The 20,738-nt window shown below is 34.8% G+C and overlaps 1 protein-coding gene across 1 annotated transcript in view; it reads left to right on the top strand.

Moving 5' to 3' along the window:
* The window catches only part of LOC150084690 (calmodulin-like), a gene marked incomplete at its 5' end in the record, with an annotated part of 117,200 nt that overhangs the window by 83,540 nt on the left and 12,922 nt on the right, over positions 1 to 20,738 (top strand). Inside the window, one exon of the mRNA XM_090376323.1 lies at positions 4,176 to 4,418. Coding sequence (XP_090232449.1) covers positions 4,176 to 4,418 — 243 coding nt within the window. The remainder of the gene's footprint in view (positions 1 to 4,175; positions 4,419 to 20,738) is intronic.

Raw genomic sequence — 20,738 nt, 5'->3', positions numbered from 1 at the left:
AATATCATTTATTTGCAAGTATAGCCTATGATTTCATCACTAAAAAGTTTTTTGAATATTCTAGGTGGGGAAAAATCTTTTAAGTCATTTTTCACAGCATCCAACTCACTTGTAAAACAATGTTCATTTGATCCGAAAGGTGCATCTTCAGCCATTTTGCTTTTTCGAAATCAAGATATACCATTGAATCACTACCACTTTTATCTTCTGAACATCATCTTCTTCCAGGGGTAAAACATCTTCATTGGTATTTTCAAATAAAAATTTGATAATACCAATGAACCAGGTATTTCTTTTGGAAATGAGTTAAGGTGCTGTAAAAACATCTTCATAAATTCTTCACATTCTGTCAACCCATCCATATTTGGACGTAAATATGAAAATTTCAAAAACCTCTTCATCATTATAGATTCTTGATTTGTAAAGTCTGGTGTATTTCTTTTTGCCATAAGAAAATTTTTGATTCCATTATCACCCAGTTTATGATTCACTATAAACAAAAATAAAACTTGTGTACAGTAACGCCTAATGTCCCTGTTTGAGGACAGTAAGATAAACAAAAAAAAAAAAAAAAAAAACTAGAAAAATGTAATAAATAAAATATTGTTCATATTTACAGCATATACTGTGTCTCTAAATTTGCTTGTAAAACAGACAATTAAAAAAAAAAATTGATGATACATTTGGTAAGTCACTAGAAAAATAATTCGGGCTCTTGCAACAGTTACAAGATCGGTACTGAAGACATCTGCCGCTGACTGCGTTATATGAATCATTTCCTGATATTTATAGATAAACAATATAGAGAAATATTTCATGGAATTACAACAGTTTCAAAATAACATCTTGAATTCCCATATGTACTCGTATGGGAATTTGCATTCCCATACGAGTACGTCCAGCACTAATGGGTTAATGAATAGCAGGTTAGCTAGTTGAAGGAAGATTTCTGGATCTAGACTTCTCTAACCATGTGGTCTATATTTTAATATTATAGTGTTTAGGGTACTTGCCAATATTTCTCAGCTATAATTATGATTAGGCGCCTCCGTAGCCAGGTGGGAAGGAGCAGCAGTGCGTAGCACACGCTTCTTGATTAGACCGGGGTTCGAGCCTGTCACCACCAAATACGGAGGATGCGGGAAGGTCAGGGAATGGCTACCGCATATTCCCGGAGCAATATGGCCTTAGTTGCTAATGCTCCTAAAAACCAAAAAAAAAAAAAAAAATTGATAATGATTTCTCTTTCAAGAAAGCCATGGTACAGAATTGCTTCTAAGTCAGGACCTTGTTGCTTATGCAAGCTGTGCTTATACAGCAGTAAGGTCCTTTATTTGAAGTATGAGGGGGGGGCTATCAAAAAGTTAGTACCCTTACCTAGAAATAATAGCCCTAGAAAGGTGAAACTTCACAGGAACTTTAATCCTTTTCTATGTACACTCCATGTATAATAACATATTTCTCCTATCTATGGATCAGTCGTTTGATGCTTTGATCATAGAAATCCACACTTTTTGCCTGATACCACAATTACGCTTCATTGATGATTTCCTGAGATGAATCAAAGTGGCGTCCACACAATGGTTTCTTCATTTCTTGAAACAAGAAGTCTGACGGTGCTAGGTTCAGGGAATCGAGTGGATGCCGCGGTAATTTGAAACTGCACTGGGCAACAAAGTTGGTAATGGCCATGTGAGCCGGTGCATTGTCTGACAGAAGATGTCACCTTTGGTTAATGTTCGACACCTTTTCATCTTCAAAGCATTGCGTAACTTTTTCAAAAGATTTCTGTAGTATTCTCCACTAAGTGTAAAACCACGAGGTAGGTAATTTGTCAGGATAACCCCTTTTCTGTCTCAAAACACGGAGAACCTCATCTTCTTTGCAGATGGAGTGGTCTTTGCCTTTTTGGTAGGTGGGGAGGTGGTGTGCTTCCACTGCTTTGACATGTCTTTAGTCTCCGAATCATACTGGTGCACCCAGCATTCATCATTTGTCACCAATTGATCAAAAAAGTTCTCAACATCCGCATTATACAAATCCAACAGTTGGCAAGAACATTGCATTTGACATTGCTTCTGCAAAGGCATCAGCAGTGTTGGAACCCATTGTGTAGAGACCTTAGACAGTCATGTAAAATGCTGTAGGCAGAACCATAACTAATTCCCATTTGCGATGAAATGAATTGTCACATGTCTGTCACTTAGCACCAGCTGCTCAACCTTTGCAACTGTCTCACTGTCTGTGGATGTTGATGACCTTCCTTCTCCTGGCTCCTCAAAGACACTTGTACAATCGTATTGGAACTCCCATTTCCACTTTTTTTTTTTTATAGTGTCATAGGATGGACAATTCTGCCCATACACAGCTTTCATTTCTTCATCAATTTCCTGAGCTTTCCTGCCCTGCAAATGCAAGAACTTGATCACTTCTCAATACACTCTGCTTTGTCAACCATAGTGTCCTTCCTCAGATTCTGGGCTCCACCTCTGGTGTACGATCACCTACAAGAATGAAATTTCACATGTTATTTATTGAATATGTTGACAAGTTATATTAAAAGCGGCATCTTCCTATTGATGTTTTATCTGCATCAGGGTATGAACTTTTTGATACCCCATCGTATAATCACAGCAGTAGTAACTGAAGATTAACTTCTACTACTTACTATGTGTAGAGTGTCTATTTGAAATGAACTTCCTATGCATTTTGAGGTGAGATTGAGTTGCCAAGAAAGTGGGTTGATGCCCTGCAGCAGAATACAACCTTTTAATACAGGTAACCCTCGTATAACACGGTAATTTGGTTCCTAAAAAAATCTGGTGTAATGCAAAATCGTGTTATGCGGGACTAAAACCAGTACAAAGGGGATCCAGAAGTTCCAGAAGCTAACAAAAATACAGTTTTTTTTTTATAACTATCAGAAACTTAATTTTTATGGTAGTAATAATTTAATATTTTAACCTTATTTTTATAATAGTAATAACTGAGCAAACGTCTTACCTTACAAACTGTGATACTTATATATCAGATAATTTACGTTCATTTAATTTTCTTCCTCTTCATTGCTGCTAAGCACAATCTTTTCTGCAGCATCTAGATTTCGCATACTTTCTGCTCTCTTTAAAAGTCACGAACTGCACGCTTTGAAGTCGCAATTTTTTATGGTCTCAAACAAGCACAAGTTCAGTAGCATAGAACCTAACCCAGGGATCTCCCAACAAAATACAGTCGACCCCAGCTTTAAAGATATAAAGCACAAATTTAACTCTATTACCTTACCAATTAACAAAGTAAAATAATACTAGAAAATTGGAAGAATATTTTCTAGTTAGCAAAATAAAAATAAGTTTATGCTTGCATACATAGCTTAATTAATATGTACAGTAATATGTACATACTAACTAATTGATATTTCTGTTCACTGACTTAAATTTTCAACAAAAAAAAAAAAAAAAACAGTAGAAATTGATAAGCAATTAATAACAAAGAACACGATATGCACAAGTGAAATACAGAGTAACGAGTTTCTGAAAATTTATGTTTTTTATATGATTGAATATTTCATGGAAGGGGAAACCCACTTCACCATAATAATGTGAAAACCCACAGAATTCCAGCTATCGGTACTATAGCAAATGCAAGAAGAGAGTTTACTACCTGTTTATAATTGATTACACTAACAGAAAAGACCAATAAACTGGAAACTGCAAATTGTTTTTATTGTTTTATGGTAGTGGCCTCCAGAAATGTGCTTTAGAAAAATATCATGATAGCAAGTCAACAGCAGGATTCACAAAAAGGAATGGAAACATTGAAAATTTCATCTAACATAATAGCAGGGTTTTCCCCAGCACAAAAGCTCAAAAAATACTGTGTTATGCTAGATTTCCCGCAATTCTTAAACTGTGTTAGAGCAAAACCATGTTATATATAAGTACTGTGTTGTGCGAGGATTGCCACAATTTATCAATTGTGTTAGAGTGAAACAGTGTTGTAGAAGTGCTGTGTTATACGGGGGTTTTCACATCACTTGTCAATGATTGAAATGTTGATGGAAAGTTTGTGGTTTTATTATGTCACAGTATTTCAAGCTTATATAGCATGATAATCAAAATTAAATTAGACAAGTAAATAGATATAACACTAATTAACAATCATTTTGTCCATTTCAGGAAATGGTACTATCGATTTTCCCGAGTTCTTGACAATGATGGCGAGGAAAATGAAAGACACAGATAGTGAGGAAGAAATCAGAGAAGCCTTCAGGGTTTTTGATAAAGACGGTAATGGGTTTATCAGTGCAGCTGAATTACGTCATGTAATGACAAATCTTGGAGAAAAGTTGACAGATGAAGAGGTAGATGAAATGATTAGGGAAGCAGATATTGATGGTGATGGACAAGTCAACTATGAAGGTAACTTTTTTTTTAACTATAGTAATTTTAAATTTGAAATGCATTAGCTGTATTTCTGTATTTTAAAGCTACACCGGATATGAATTTTAGACCATTTTATTTTATTTTAGGATTTTATTTTTTTACACAAGTCACTGCTTCATTTTTGATTTGTTAGTTTTTGTGTGTATTTGGCAGTTGCTATTAACCAGGTAGTTATGGTGCTTCAATTTGTAGCAAAAATGGTGGTGGGGAACCTAACAGGTACATATTTCCTTTCAAATTTTTGGAAAATGTTTTATTTTCTAAATTCAGCTTGAACAATGCCACTATTTCATCTTAATGAACTCAACTGCTTATTATATGTAACTCTTTTAAAACAAGCTTGGTGCTTTATGCCTTTTATTTTCAAAAAATTTAAAAAAATTAATTTTACCAAAAATTACAAAAAACATTAGCTATTAAGCATCGGTCTCATCTCTTTCATTTTCAAATTTACAAGGGAAATTTGAAAAGTTTAGGCCTGAGTATGAAGGGCTTATTTGGGGAGTCTGGTAATGTTACTTTTCAGTGTTAGTTCCCTTTGGGGGTCAATACACTTTTACCACCAATGCTGTAATGTGATTCCAGCTGTGAAGAAAGTTTTCTCTTGCCCTCTAGGCATGAATCCACTGCATATTCACCAGATCTAGCACTATTGGACTTTTCACCTATTTCCTAATTTAAAAATAATACCTGGTTGGCGTCACCCTTAGTGGGGTAAATGGATGAAAGGAGGTGGTACTAAGTTATTGCAAAATATCATTGGTAAATGATATTTTACAATAAATTAGTAAAGGCTGCCATCCTTGTTACTTTCATTTTGGATGCCATGTTCATGAACTGTAAATATGCCACGTGTTATGTAAGGACTTCAAAACCATATGCAATTGAATTGCTTGAAAGGTGTCTAAACAGTGATACAGTAATCTTTTGCTGACTGTTGGTGGGGGGGGGTATATATTCCTGAAAAGTACCATGATCGGCAAAACTAAGGTACCTTAGAAAATAGGAGGTTAGGGGATAATACTAAATATACCAATAAAATATATAATAAACCAGAAATATAATTTTCCATTTATATGAAAAAATGATAAGGTTAACATTACAGTATGAAGAAAACAAGATAAGAACAAATGATGGAACAAGATATACATATTCACAAAATGTCAACTATCTTCTGAGGTTGTAGTTTCATTCAGTATAGTGAAACACACTTCACAATTTTAAAATTATTACAAAAAGTCCAAAGTGTGTTTGGGGAAAATGTAAATTTTACTCCAACATAAATCTACTGAGAGGCAGTGATATATCCACTTGCAACACAGTGTGTATGAAGTGTGTCATTGGGAGGGTGGACTGTAGTGGTTCCCAGATTGTATTCCAGTGCTTTGGTATGTTGAGACCCTCATCAAGCTTGGCGAAAAATGTGTAAAAACTCTGAACTCAGTGTCAGTCACTCTTTGTGTGCTGAAAATATAGTATCTTTTAATTTCAAGTGATAAAAGTTTGGTAACCATTGGGAAAGGGTATAAAGAAATCCTCCATCTGAACAACCCACTATATTTTCCTCCATGACTTATGGGAGGTGGAAATAATACTTATTGTATTATTTGGTTTAAGGAGACTGGATTGCATATATGGGGGGGGGAGAATGTGTATATGCTGTTTGTTATTTGTTTTTTTTTTTTTTTTTTTTATTAGGAGCATTAGCAACTAAGGCATATCATATTGCTCCGGGAATATGCGGTGGCAATTCCCTGACCTTTCCGCATCCTCTGTATTTGGTGGTGATGGGATCGAACTCTGGTCTAATCAAAAAACATGTGTTACACACTGCTGCTCCTTCCCACCTGGCTACGGAGGCACCCGAGTATATATGCAGTTGCGGACAGATTAATTACTGTAATAGTACTTGACTGGCAGGATTTAATCCTTTTGAAGAAACAATATGTTGGCAATAACTGCATTTACATTTAGGAATAATTTTGTTTTTATTGTAATATTATGTATTTATTTTTTTCACAAAAAACGTACTGTGGCTTCCATCAGATTTTTATTGAAAATCAGTGTCTAGTACTATGTGGACTAATTTTAAAACATTGTAATTATACTATATTTAATTATAATTTTACTTATATAATTAAATTATAACTATTTATAAATAATATAATTTTATCTGTAATTATACTATATATGAACATGCTGTACTTTACCTTCATGAGCCTTTATTTTATTTTCTCCTAGTCACCATTGTTATAATTGCTAATATAAATTATTTGTAATAATAAGTTATTTTTATTTTTTTAATTTATTTTTTAATAAAGAATCCCTTATATTGTTACTGGTTGATTTTTATATCCCCAATTTTAGGCATTTATGTTGTGGACATCACTAGTTTTATCGCTGAAATCTGGATTTTCAAATAAAATTGTCCCTATCCCCTCACATGCTTCTGTAAATTTGCTTTGGATTGGACTGTAAGATCTAAGTCTCACCTTATTAATTTAAATGCAGCCATCTTGCTTCAAGATTTTAGATCGAAATAAAAATGTTCCCTTAGCTGCCAACTTTCCAGGTTTTACTACAAAGAATCCATTTTTTTTTACTTTATCTTTTCCATCTATCTCTGTAATATAGTTGGGACCATGGAATTTGTTGTTTTGCAAAAAACAGTTTTTCTTAGTTTTTGCTTTTTGAAAAAAAAAAAAAAAAAAAATTGAAACTACATTAAAATCATAACTTTTACAAAAATTCTGTGAATTTCTTCATATTTTTGTTAATGAATATGACCATATTAAACACCTGAGCATAGTTTGCCACAATCAATTGTTCAAGTAGCCATAAAAGTAAAGTGGGGGGGGCACATGCACACACTTTTATCTGCAGGTTTTTTTTTTTTCCCATTTCCAATGCAATGGAAATGAATGTTCCATTCATTTGCATTGCATTGGAAATGCGCACACTTTTATCTGCAGTTTTTTTTTTTTCCCATTTCCAATGCAATGGAAATGAATGTTCCAGCCTAGAAACGATACCCTCTTCACAGCTGCCAGTTCTGTAGAATTATGACAGAGAATTTGCTCAGTTCAACAGACTACCACAGCAAGGTGTGCTGTGGTAGTCTGTTGCAAGCTAGAAAAATGAGATAATACCATTGTTCTCAATTATGTGCAATTATTTCATAATACTTGTGAAAGGTAATTAAGTGTATTTCAGTAAGATGTCCCAGAAATATGATTTAATTTCAGAAGATGTATATGCAAGTATTCTGTGTATTTTAAAATCATGCACACACTTTTATCTGCAGTTTTTTTTTTTTTTTTTCCCCATTTCCAATGCAATGGAAATGAATGTTCCAGCCTAGAAATGATACCCTCTTCACAGCTGCCAGTTCTGTAGAATTATGACAGAGAATTTGCTCAGTTTGAGTCTTTTAGTCATCTTGCAAAAGCTCAGTTCTGACTTTTTCACACAAAAAAAAAAAAAAAAAAAAAAAATTTAATAATAATAAACTTTGTTAAAATTTTGCAAATTTCTGCTTATTTTCTTTAATGACAGACTACCACAGCAAGGTGTGCTGTGGTAGTCTGTTGCAAGCTAGAAAAATGAGATAATACCATTGTTCTCAATTATGTGCAATTATTTCATAATACTTGTGAAAGGTAATTAAGTGTATTTCAGTAAGATGTCCCAGAAATATGATTTAATTTCAGAAGATGTATATGCAAGTACAGGCATACCTCGAATAACGAATAGGATGCGTTCCACGAAATTACTTCGTTAAGCGAAACTTCGTTTTCAGAGGTAAAAATACTATGGCCAGAATAGGGATACGTTCCTACGTAAAGAAAATGAAAAGCTTTTTTTTCGAACAAAGAAAAGTTTTATTAAATAAACATTCAACTTACATACAAAGTGAAATCACATTTTAAAATATGAGTCTAAAGTTGATTGCTTATGCTTTTTTTCTCTTTCATTTAACAATTGCCTATACGGAGTTATTGCATTTAACACTGATCGCTTAACAATAAAACTTCTTCCTAAATCAGGATCATTTTCACTAAAAAAATGTAAACGTTTTCAATGTCATTTAAGCAGCTTTTTAAATCTTTGTTTGTTAACACTTTTTCGGCAGGAACTTCTTTAACTTCGTCTTCATTATCTTTGTCTTCGTTGCTAACAAGGTTTTCTAAATCTTCCACTGAAAAACCATCATGTTCTGCATTCAATAAATTTCTAACATCCTCTTCATCGACATTTTCGAAACCTATTGATTGAGCCATCTGGATAACTTCATTTCTAATTTCTTGGATGCTATTTTCTTCTTCTAGTACAACTTCTGACCATATTTTGCGCCAAACTCCATTTAAGCATTTCTTAGTGACTTCTTTCCAAGAACTATCAATGTTTTCAATTGCCTTTTTAATGGTGTAGTTTTTCCAAAAAGTTTTAACTGTCATTTCCTCTTTATCCTCTAGTTCAGTTAAATTGCTTAATGTTCGACGCAGATAATAAGCTTTAAATGATGCTATCACTCCCTGATCCAATGGTTGAATCAGAGAAGTTGTGTTTGCTGGAAGAAACACAACTTTGACAGGAATGCATGTGTCCAACGTGTTAAGATCAGTAGGATGTCCCGGAGCATTGGCTAACAACAAAAGAGCTTTTTCTTCAAAGTTGTTTTTTTGACAATACCGTTTTACTTCAGGACAAAAGTGGTTAACAAACCAATCAGTAAATAACTCCTTGGTAACCCACGCTTTTCTATTTGCTTTCCATATTACAGGTAAATTCATTTTTATGTTACCTTTTAATGCCCTCGGATTTTCTGAATGGTAAACTAATAACAATTTTAATTTATAATCGCCAGAGGCATTTGATCGAAAGAGTAACATTAAACGGTCTTTAGCTGCTTTGAACCCAGCAGCTAGTTTTTCTTCAATAGAAATGAAACTTTTTGTTGGTAGCCGTTTCCAGAACAAACCGCTTTCGTCAACACTGAACACCAAATTTGGTGGAAAATTTTCACGTTCAATTATTTCCTTTAGTTTTTCTGAAAACTTATTTGCGGCTTCTCCTGTTAATTTTACACCATGAACCCTGGCCCTTTTTTTAAATTTCTCGAACCAACCACGAGAAGCCCAAAAGGTTTCCGTAATTTCGTCAGTTTGTTTAGATTTCAGGTGATTAAACTGGAATATTTTTTTTATGTTAAATGGGGCTTGAAATTGCGGACTTCGTTATATCGAAGCTTCGTTATCAGAGGTAACGTTAACCGAGGTATGCCTGTATTCTGTGTATTTTAAAATCTGAAAGGTAACACATTTGTCTTGTGTACTGCTTGCAGATGGGATTTTTCAATTTCAAGCAGTGGGAAATGCAATGTAATCAGACATTTGCAAGCAAATAAACATAAGTACAGTATACAGAAATATATGAAGTTTTCTGAGCAGTGCAGACACTGTCTGATGAGCTACTTTTTCTAGCAGAGATAAGGATGTAGAGCTGCTGGAACGAGTACAGAGAAGGGCAACAAGATTATAGAATGGAACAAAGGGTTGTTCTAACAAAGAAAGGCTTAAGTTTTGCAAATTACAGTGTCTGGAGATTAGGCACCTGTGAGGTGATCTGATTGAGGTGTATAAGACCTTGAATGGTTTGAGCAAGCAAGCTCAATGCTGATGGGATTCTTCCTCTTGCCCAGATTAATCGCCTGAGGGGACATAAATTCAAATCGAGAAAGACAGTTTTAGAATAGATGTGCAGAAGCTTGCCTTTAGCCAGTGGGTGGCTGATTATTGGAACAAACTTCCATCTGTCATTGTAGAAGTTGATAGCTTAAACAAATTCAAGGCACAACTAGACAAACATTTGCAGTGGGGGATGGGGTGAAATAGGAAGTTTTTTCCCTCCCCCTAATGCTGTATAAGCTTGCTTTCTTACATCATATGCTTCTGCTAATGCTAAATAAACACAAGAACAGCGTACAGTATATAGAAAGAAATACAAAAATAAATCTAGCATTTTGTAGTGGTGATGTCATACATGCTAAATGTTTATTTGCATCTTTTGTCATAGAATAATTTATCTCTTAGTTGTGCTGATCGTGCAGGCTCAGTGGCATTCAGAAATTTTTCCCTAATAGAAAATAAAAATAAACTAGTTGTGAAAGAATGAAAGCAATAAGCATTGTTTAGTGAAATTGCATGGATAGGAAAAGAAGAGGTAATTATGTTTCTGAAAAATGGGCCATTTTCAGTTACTACACATTGCAGTAATCTATGTGGCACATAGTGTTAAACTGGAGTAGCAAGGGTATTTGAATATTTGATAGATATTTACTGCTACACACACACACACACACACACACACACACACACACACACACACACACACACACACACACACACACACACACACACACACACACAAGAGGGGGGGTGCTAAACTGAAAGATTTAAATAGTTTCGACTGATGCATGCCACTGAAGTAGAAAAAAAATATATATATCAGAAGTATGTTTGTACATATACTTCTAAATTTTTTCTGTTTTGGCTGTCTTTGGTTATATGTGTAACTGATAACAAGTCTATTTAAAAAAATGAGGTTAGAAGTGACAAGAAAAGCCAGTGAGCATTTTTCAGAGTTGCCAAGTAGTTCACTAAAGAGTACCACTGACTCATTTACATCCGGCTCATGATCCAAAAGGAGGTTTGAAAGAAGGAAAATTAATGAACTCCTCAAGAACTGAATTGCAAACATCACATGCAATCCTAAGCATTCCTAAATGGACTAAGCAAGCTGATAACTCTAGGAATTTTGTTGTGAAAAAAAAAAAAAAAAAAACTTTCGTGACTACAGGGAGTAAGGCTCCTGTGATTGATGGCATATACCCTATAATCTTAAAGGAGGCAGCAAGTGAGTACATTGAACTATTAAGGCTAGTTATGAGAGCATCACCGGACAGTAGATTTCGTTGGATTGGTGTAAATTGGAACATAAAGGCGGTTCTAGGAGTGTACTGACCGAAAATTCTGATAATTTTCATAATAAATGTGCTACCGTTGACTGATTACAGTGAATCCTTTTAGCTATTTCAAGCGTAGATTCTCTCTCTCTCCATCCAATGCAGCAAAAAACTTTTCCTATGTGGTGTTAATTGTGAAAACTTAGCATTCCAATAGCACAGAATACTGGGCTCGTGGCATATGCTGCACGATACAATATTTTTCTTCTGCAGGAGTGTCCTACAAATGTAGAAAACAACAGTATTTTCTGAAAACTCCCTGTAGAACAGTGAGTAACCAACTGTTCTAAGGACTAAATATAGCCATAGGAGATCTCTATAATTAACTTAGGATCACCAGGCATTCTAAGCAGTCTTGGTACTTTAGTATGAAAGGAGACTACTTTATTATGAAAGACTATGAAAGGAGACTACTTTTATAGCCTTCTTTCTCTGATAATAGCCTTCCTTTTCTAATAGTATGAAGTAAAGGAACTGATGGGAATACGTTTCCATTGTGCAGCAAACCTGCTTTTAAACTTAATTTTGAGGCATCAGTAAATATATCCTCTATTAGGATTGTGTTGAATGCCCTGTTCATTCAGAAGAGTAATATCTTTACAGAAACAATAATATTAACAATATTTTGAGGGTTTAGTGTCAAACAATGTTAGCTACAAAATTGCATTTTCTTTTTGCAATTACTTTACTTTTATTTTATACAAATAACAGTGCATATCATGTCATAGAACTGCATCTCCCTAGTACTTTACAGGTTAGCTTAGGCTGTAAGTACATTCCTGGCAAACCATGAAAATGTCGAACGACTTTTTTTTTGGTTAATTACAAAAGCATCAACTACAAAATGATTTTGTAGTTGATAACGTTGTTTGACACTAAACCCTTGATATATGCTACACTTTTCATAAATTCTTAGGTAGGTGATTTTAATTTGAATTGGGTACCTTAATATACATGTAGTGATATTGCAACCCCTGAGAGCTCATCTTAATTGTAGCATTTTCTTGTTTATTATGAAAGTGTTTCTTTTTATAATAGTTTTGTAGACATACATTTGTCTAATGTGTCAGTGAAGTTTTTTCTAGTGCTGCATAGATTTTAAAAAAAAAAAATCTGCTCTCTCAGATTTTTTTTGCAAAGAACTGTGAAAAAGCAGTTCTTATGATTACCTGATCTTTTCAAGTCAATCTAACAGTTGTATTATTTCCATGTGAATACTCTGGGACACCATGAGTGCTTCATTCAGATTTGGTATGAATAGAGTATGAACACCAGTATTTAGTGGGTGCTTATGACACCAGAAGTCCAATATCCCCCCCCCTTTTCACACACACAAGTATGTACTATGAATTTGGCTGCACATAGCTTGTAAACAATTAAGTGGATGTTGGTGACATTTTGAGTGACCAGCATCTTGTTTCAAAATAGAAGATTGAAATTGAAAATGCAGAGCGTAAGTAGTGTGTATGTAGGGAGCACTGCCAAGGCCCTGTTTTGTTGAGAAGCTGGGTATATTCTTGCTGTGTATATGCCATATCTAAAAATTTCATGGATTCATTAAAGATGCTCATCACTTTCCTAAAGCCATTTATGCCAAGCTACCACACTTGTCATGATGAACCAAAGACGACAAATGAAGAGCAAGAAAAACACTGACAGGGAGAAAATTGAGTATACTGAGTTATGCAAAGCCATTAGAAAGAGACTCAGAGAGGACATAAGAAGATTTAACACAAGAAAAGTAGAACAAGCATTAAGGGAAAACAAAGGATTTAAATCAGCAGCCATGAGCAGTAATACAGAAAGACAAATGATACTGAAACTGAAGAATAGCGATGGTGTATTTATAAACAGCAGAGAAGGGATAATTCCAATAGCAGAAGACTACTATAGAGAATTATACAAGGAGCGAGGGAATGATACCAGCAGTGGGGAAGATGGATTGCAAAGTAGCAACACATACGACATACCCGATATTCTTCCTGATGAGGTAGAACATGCATTGAAGAAAATGAAGAATCGGAAAGCCCCAGGGGAAGATGAAGTTACTGTAGAGTTGTTAAAATTGGGAGGAAGAGACATAACACACAAACTGGCAAGGCTCTTCACAAAGTGCATTAGAAAAGGTGTGATGCCTAAGCAGTGGAATAATGCAATCATAATTTTGCTGCATAAGAAAGGAGATAAATCAGAAATTGGAAATTATAGACCAATTAGCTTGTTATCCCAAATCTACAAGTTATTCACAAGGGTCATTACTAACAGATTAGAAAGAATACTTGTTGAGAATCAACCGAAAGAGCAAGCTGGCTTTAGGACAGGATTCTCAACTATGGATCACCTTCACGTAATATCACAGCTAATGGAGAAAGCAAATGAATATAAAACACCATTATGCCTGGCATTTGTGGATTATGAAAAGGCATTTGACTCCATACAGCATAAGGCAATGTTTCGGGCACTGGAAAGACAAGATATAGATACTCCATATATTATGATTTTGAAGAAAATATATGAGAGTGCTACATCCTTTATTAGACTAGACAAAGACAGTAGCAAATTTAAAATCGAGAAAGGAGTTCGACAAGGAGACACAATATCTCCGAAGCTGTTTACTGCTGCCCTTGAGGAAGCTTTCAGAAGATTAGACTGGTTGCAGAAAGGAGTCAGTGTGAACGGAGAGTACCTAAACCATTTACGATTTGCAGATGACATTGTGGTCATAAGTCACGATCCCAAAGAATTAGAGGAAAATCTTAATCAGTTATGCACAGTTAGTAAGGATTTTGGACTAAAGATGAATATGGCTGAATCAAAAGTAATGATGAACAAGTATGCCACGGAAAGGGAAATAATGATTGAAGGAGCAGTAATTGAAAAGGTGGAGTCATATACTTATCTGGGACAAGTTATTAGCTGTAATAATGATAAATGGCTGGAACTCAAGAGAAGAATAAATTTTGGATGGATAGCATTCAGGAAATATAGTCACATACTGAAGAGCAATATCCCAGTTTGTCTGAAACGTAAAATAATGAATCAATGTATACTCCCCACCATGACTTATGGAAGTGAAACTTGGGCACTCACCAAAAGAATGGAAGAGAAGCTAAGAACCACACAGCGAAGAATGGAACGAATTATATTGGGAATCAGACTGTTAGATAAGAAGAGAAACACATGGATTAGGCAGCAAACTCAAGTAAAGGACATTCTTATCAAAACTAAAGAACTAAAATGGTCTTGGGCAGGACACATAGCTCGAAGACATGATGACAGATGGACTAAGAAAATAACAGAATGGTACCCAAGAGGAGCTAGAAGAAAACCTGGAAGACAAAGGCGGAGATGGATAGATGAAATTCATGAGTTTTTGAGTAGTAAATGGATGGCCAGTGCTCAAAACAGAAGGAACTGGAAAGTTGCTGGAGAGGCCTTCATCCTGCAGTGGATTGAAAATGGCTGATGATGATGATGATGACCACAAATAAAGAAACTTAGCTGTAAAATATTCATCTATAATAAGCCAAGTTGATTTACTTTTTTTTCCACAGAATAACCAGTTATTGGTTGCCCCAGCTGTTACTCATCTCATTTGTCCTAACACTGTTTCTTTTAACTTTAAATATGTGCATTTGTGTGGTCTGATATTTCTTTTCCAGAATCTTCTCCCATTTTAATTTTATCTGGATTAAAATCTCTTAATTGGTTCTTTCAGATTCATTTGTTGCTTTATCATTCTTGCAACTCTACAAGTTAGTCAAATTTATTACTTTTTTTTTTAACTGCTTTCTGCAGTCTAATTTTCCTAATAGTGAAATAATTTTTAAAACTCCAACTGACAGATGCTGAGACTTGCTGTTACTAATGGCCATAACTTGTTTGTATTTTTACATACTAGGATATCAGGCAATTCTAAACTCTTGATATTATTCACGTGCACACGTGCCTATTATCTTTCTTGTCTGTCTGCCTGCCCACATGTAACAGGGAACTGCAGTGGATGGATTTTCATGAAATTTTATATTTGGGACTCTTAAAAGTATTTGTCATCATTCCACATTTCGTTAAAACCAGACCAGTAGAAATCTGCAACTGATATTTCTTTTTTCCATATAAATTGTATAGGAATAAAGATTCATCAATTAAATGTAGTTTTAATGCAGTATTGTTGGCTTTAGATGGTCCATGCAACAGTACAAGCCCTACAAAAGTAAACATAAAATTGTGTGTGTACTGTTGTAGGGCTTGTGAATGTGGTATTTGTGAAGTGACACACACATAAGGAGGGAGAAAATAGACTTAAAAGGACATGGGAGAAGAACAGTAAATATTATACAGTTGTAGTTAAAATTGAATGGCTAAGTTTAGAGAACATAAAACTGTGAAGTTTGTGTTCTATAAAGTTATAACCTTAGTAATTAATTGATATGGAGATAACTATGTTTACTGCTCACTTTTATTAATCACAGAAAAATAAAATTCAGTTACTTTAGGGGGTGGTTGAATGCACTTGAAATGTAATGCACTGTATACATTGTTACTGTATTGTTATCACCATATTACTATTAGTAATAATATAAGGAAGCAAGCTTATATATAGCATCAGCCAAAAAAAAAAAAAAAAAAAAACAGTTTGCCATTCATTCTTTAATTTATCCAGTCCTTTAAATTCAAAAACACTGGCTGGAATCTTATTCCAGAAAATCTGACCTTGTGTATGCTGCTGAGAAAGAGTAATGTTTCTCCGTAGCATATAGTTTATTCAACCCATTTAAATCCATGGACACTTTAGTCAGGTCTCCATGCAGGCATCTAGTTTCCAAAATTCAAGTCCTTTGTAAGAGTATTCTTTTATGCTTCTGACTAATCTTGTTGCTCTTCCCTGCACCATTCCTACAGTGAGCTTTCTAAACTTGAATGCAGTATTCTAGGTGTTCCCTAACCACTGCTTTATAACTACAGGTAATCACCTCTTTCCCCATTGTCAAAGATCCTGAATATTATTCACAGAACCCAGTGGGCTGTCCTAGTAGCCTTTTGCACTGCTTAGAGAACCTACTGCCAGGATGTGCAACTACTTTACTGTAGTACCACTTAAGCCTGATGTTATTTCTACTTGAATGCAGTACCTTCTACCCTTGTATTTATTGATGCCAAACCTCAGTTACCATTTTTCACTTAGCTGTCTGATTTATCCAGGCCTTTTCAGAGTAGCATAACCTGATTATTACTGCCATTAGCCACCTTGACCATCTTTATATCACTGATAAATATTAATAAAAAGTTCAGAAAAATATTTCAAATCGGTAAAAAAAGCCAAATTATAATATGCATTTAGTGCAGATATATTAACCATCTGAAAGATTAAGAAGAGCAGTATTTGGGCTCAACAGAAACCAATCCAAGTTAATCCAGTTGAAAAAATACTGTTCTGTGAAATTTAAATTTCCATCCCATTTCTTTTGTTCCTATAATGCAGTTAACAGACTGGAAAATCCTGTAGAACTGTCTAGACTAGTGGTGTCCAACCTGCGGGCAAGATCTGCCCACGAATAATTTTTATACGGCCCACTCGGAAAGTCAACTAAAAGCATTTTCGAGTCGTGCCACTGCGTATACAGGCATGCAAGTGTCGAGCTGGACTGTATCAAATGTGTACATGTAGTCCAGTGCAGTCATATGTATGCTAAATAGTTATATATGTATCAATCTTTTTATATCGTGAAATTCTACTATTTTGATATAACTTGTTCATTGCATTGAACTGTTATTAATCTGTATTGAAATAAAAAATCATCCTTAATAATGTTCGGGAAGAGGAAAGTCAATTTGGAGTGTCGTGTTTTTAATCAAAGGTGGACTGAAGAAAACAACCAAACACACTGAAAATGTATCAGTCAAGAAGTTTATCTGCTGTTAAGTGCCAGTTATCAAGTTGCACATTTGATCACTTTTGAAAATAAACCGTTCAGTGATGACGAATTTGTTAAACGTTGTTTGTTAAAAGCTGTGGAATAAATTTGTCTGGAGAAACGAATAATGATACAAGACATTAGTTTGTCTCGACAAACAATTAAGCAAAGAGTAGAAGTTATTGGAAAGAATTTGTTTGAACAACTTTTGGAAAGCATAAAACAAATAAAAATTTTTATTATGGCACTGGATGACAGTATTGATGTAAATGAGATAGCCGAAAGAGGAAAGTCGGTTTGGAGTGTCGTGTTTTTAATAAACGAAATTTATCTGCTGTAAGTGCCAGTTATCAAGTTGCACATTTGATCGCTTTTGAAAATAAACCGTTCAATGATGATGAATTTGTTAAAAGCTGTGGAATAAATTTATCCGGAGAAACGAATAATGATACAAGACATCAGTTTGTCTCAACAGACAATTAAGCAAAGAGTAGAAGATATTGGAAAGAATTTGTTTGAACTTTTGGAAAGCATAAAACAAATTAAATTTTTTAATATGGCACTGGATGACAGTATTGATGTAAATGACATAGCCGAACTCCTTTATCTTCATACGTGGAATTAATAATAATTTTGTACCAGTTGAAGATTTAGCTGATCTGCAGAGTATGCATGGAAAAGCTACAGGTGAAAATCGTTTTGAAAATTTTTGCCACTCTATTGAAAGGTTAGGATTAAATATTAAAACCCTGGTAGGAGTCACAACTGAAGATGCAAAAGTATGATTGGTAAAAACATTGGGCGTATGGGTAGAATAACCAAGAAAATGATAGATATTGGAGCTGAAACTCAAGATTGAAATTCATTGCTTTGTGCACTGTACGGGAATATCCTCGTACGTTCCCATACAGTGCAAGAAGCTCTGAATGGGAATGTATGAGAGGTTTCCGAAAAGTAAGGTAACACATTTTTTCTCTCTTGATGTTTAATAATACGAAGCTGAAATTACACACCAAGAAATAAGTGGACATGCACTACTTCTCCACAAAGTCTCCAGTTTTATTGATGCACTTGTCCCAATGATGGATCAGTTTATCAATACCAGTTGAAGTCCATGCCCACACGTAGTAACCAACATCGCACCACCTGATGAACTTTCTCATCTGTGGTGAAATGCTTTCCTGAAAGGTGTTTTTTCAGAGGGCTGAACAAATGGAAGTCTGAAAGTGCTAAGTCTGGGCTGTGGGTGGGGGGGAAGGGAATGTGACAGTTTCCCAACGATTATGGTGCAACCACTCACCAGTGGTGTGGGCAATGTGTAGTGTTGCGTTGTCGTGCAACAAAATCATGCCGCCTGTCAGGAGTCCTGGTCATTTGTGTCAAATGTTGGCTTTCAGTTTTTCCAACATTGCATAGTAAAGCTTTGCATTGATTGTTCCTCCCTTCGGCAAGAAATCCACCAACAGAGAACGCCTTAGCTATCCCAGAACATGGTGGCCATGACTTGTTGGACACTGGGAAGTTTTTTGAATTTTTTGCACACAGGAGATTGTGGATGTTTCCAGGTCATGTCTTGTTTGCTCTGCAGGGTAAAGTGATGAACTCATGTTTCATCTGCTGTGACTATGCGAGCGAGAAAATCCTCTCCTTCGTCGCTGTATCGCAACAGGTTCTTCAGACATATCCCCATGCGTTTTGCTTTGTCCTCCTCTGAAAATTGTCAGGACACCCAGAAGCAGCACACCTTTCAAAAACCAAGGACATCTTGAACAATTTCGTGAACAGTCAACCTACTCATGTTCACTATTTGTGTAATTTCACAGTTTCACTTGCCTGTTTTCAAGAATGATGTCCTTAATGCGCAAAATGTCTTCTGTCTTTTTCGATGAAGGCCTGCCCGCCTGATGTCGATCTTCAATGTCAACACGGCCCACTTTAAATTCATTTCACCAAAAACACATCTGCTTATTTATCATCACCTTTTCGGCATACACAGCAACCAGTTCATAGTGAATGTCACTTGGTGAAGGCCCTTTTGCTTGCAAAAAGCGAATAACTTCACAAACACCTGTTTTGGACTACACTTGCATGGTAGCTGCCATTTTGCAACTGGAATCTGCTTGAGGCAACAGGTCCACAACACTGCACTGGCAGTATTTTTGTCTTCCACCACTTTTCATCTCATTCCCTTTCACCATTATTAAGAAAAAATATTACCTTTTCAGAAATCCCTCGTTAATCGCTTCTCCGCCTTTTGGCCAAGATCAAAGTGTATGGGAATGTATTGGATCTCCAATACGTTATGAAGGTGGTTATTTCAACTGTAAATTTTATAATATCACATGGCCTTAATCACTGTATGTTTCAACAGTTTCTTTAAGAAATTGAAGCTGAATACGAAGATGTAATTTTACCTAGCACTATAAGATGGCTTAGTCGTGGCAAAGTGTTATCGTTTTTTTTAAACTTCATCATGAAATTGATATTTTTATGACAGAAAAAAGGGAAACCAATTTTTCAACTATCAAATATAGAGTGGATGTTTGATCTTGCAATTCTTACAGACATTTCTTTCAAGTAATTTAAATGTTCTTAATTTAAAACTACAAGGGAAAGGAAAATTGGTCTCTGATTTGTATGGTGAAATCAGATCATTTCAGAATAAGTTATTATTTAAATCCCAAATTGAGCGAGATAATTCAGTTCACTTCGAAGGTTGTATCGAGCTAAAAGAGAAAGACATTTCACAAGAATTGTTGTCTCTCGTTATTTCAGTTACTTTTTGATGAGTTTGAAAGTCTATTTGCTGATACAAGATCTCATGGAAAACACAAACTTGTTTGAGACTTCATTTACTTCTATGGCTGAAAACTACAAACCCAGCATGCAACTTGAACTTATTGATCTTCAAGCCAAAGCATAGTTCAAAAATAAGTATATGGATTGCGAAAATAAACTACATGCTTGAATTCTACAAGGCTCTCCCATCATAAGATTTTCCACTAATGAAACAAAATGCCACGAAAATGGCTATTTTATTCGGATCAACGTATGATTGCGAGCAAATTGTTTCACTCATGAAATCAAATACTGTAAATATTTAAAAAGAAACAGAATAACAGATGAGCTTCTTTATTCCGTATTGAGGCATTACAAATTTTCAAAATTTTGAACAGTTATATAAAAATATTTAGCCTCAATCATCTCATTAAATGTTATTGTGTATTGTACTTAATAAAATTTTCTACTATTTTCAATTTTAAGGGCATCATTATATTTATTTATTCACCTTAATATTGAAAGGCTGTGATCCTTTTCAGTAAAATTTCTAAAGGGAGCATTTAAAAAAAAAAAAAA

The sequence above is a fragment of the Mastigoproctus giganteus genome, chromosome 6 (genome assembly GCF_048544385.1).
Source record: "Mastigoproctus giganteus isolate SK-2022 chromosome 6, ASM4854438v1, whole genome shotgun sequence".
NCBI classification, from domain to species: Eukaryota; Metazoa; Arthropoda; class Arachnida; order Uropygi; family Thelyphonidae; genus Mastigoproctus; species Mastigoproctus giganteus.
Note: the sequence above shows the minus strand (reverse complement) of the source record. Positions and strands in the feature narration are given on the sequence as shown.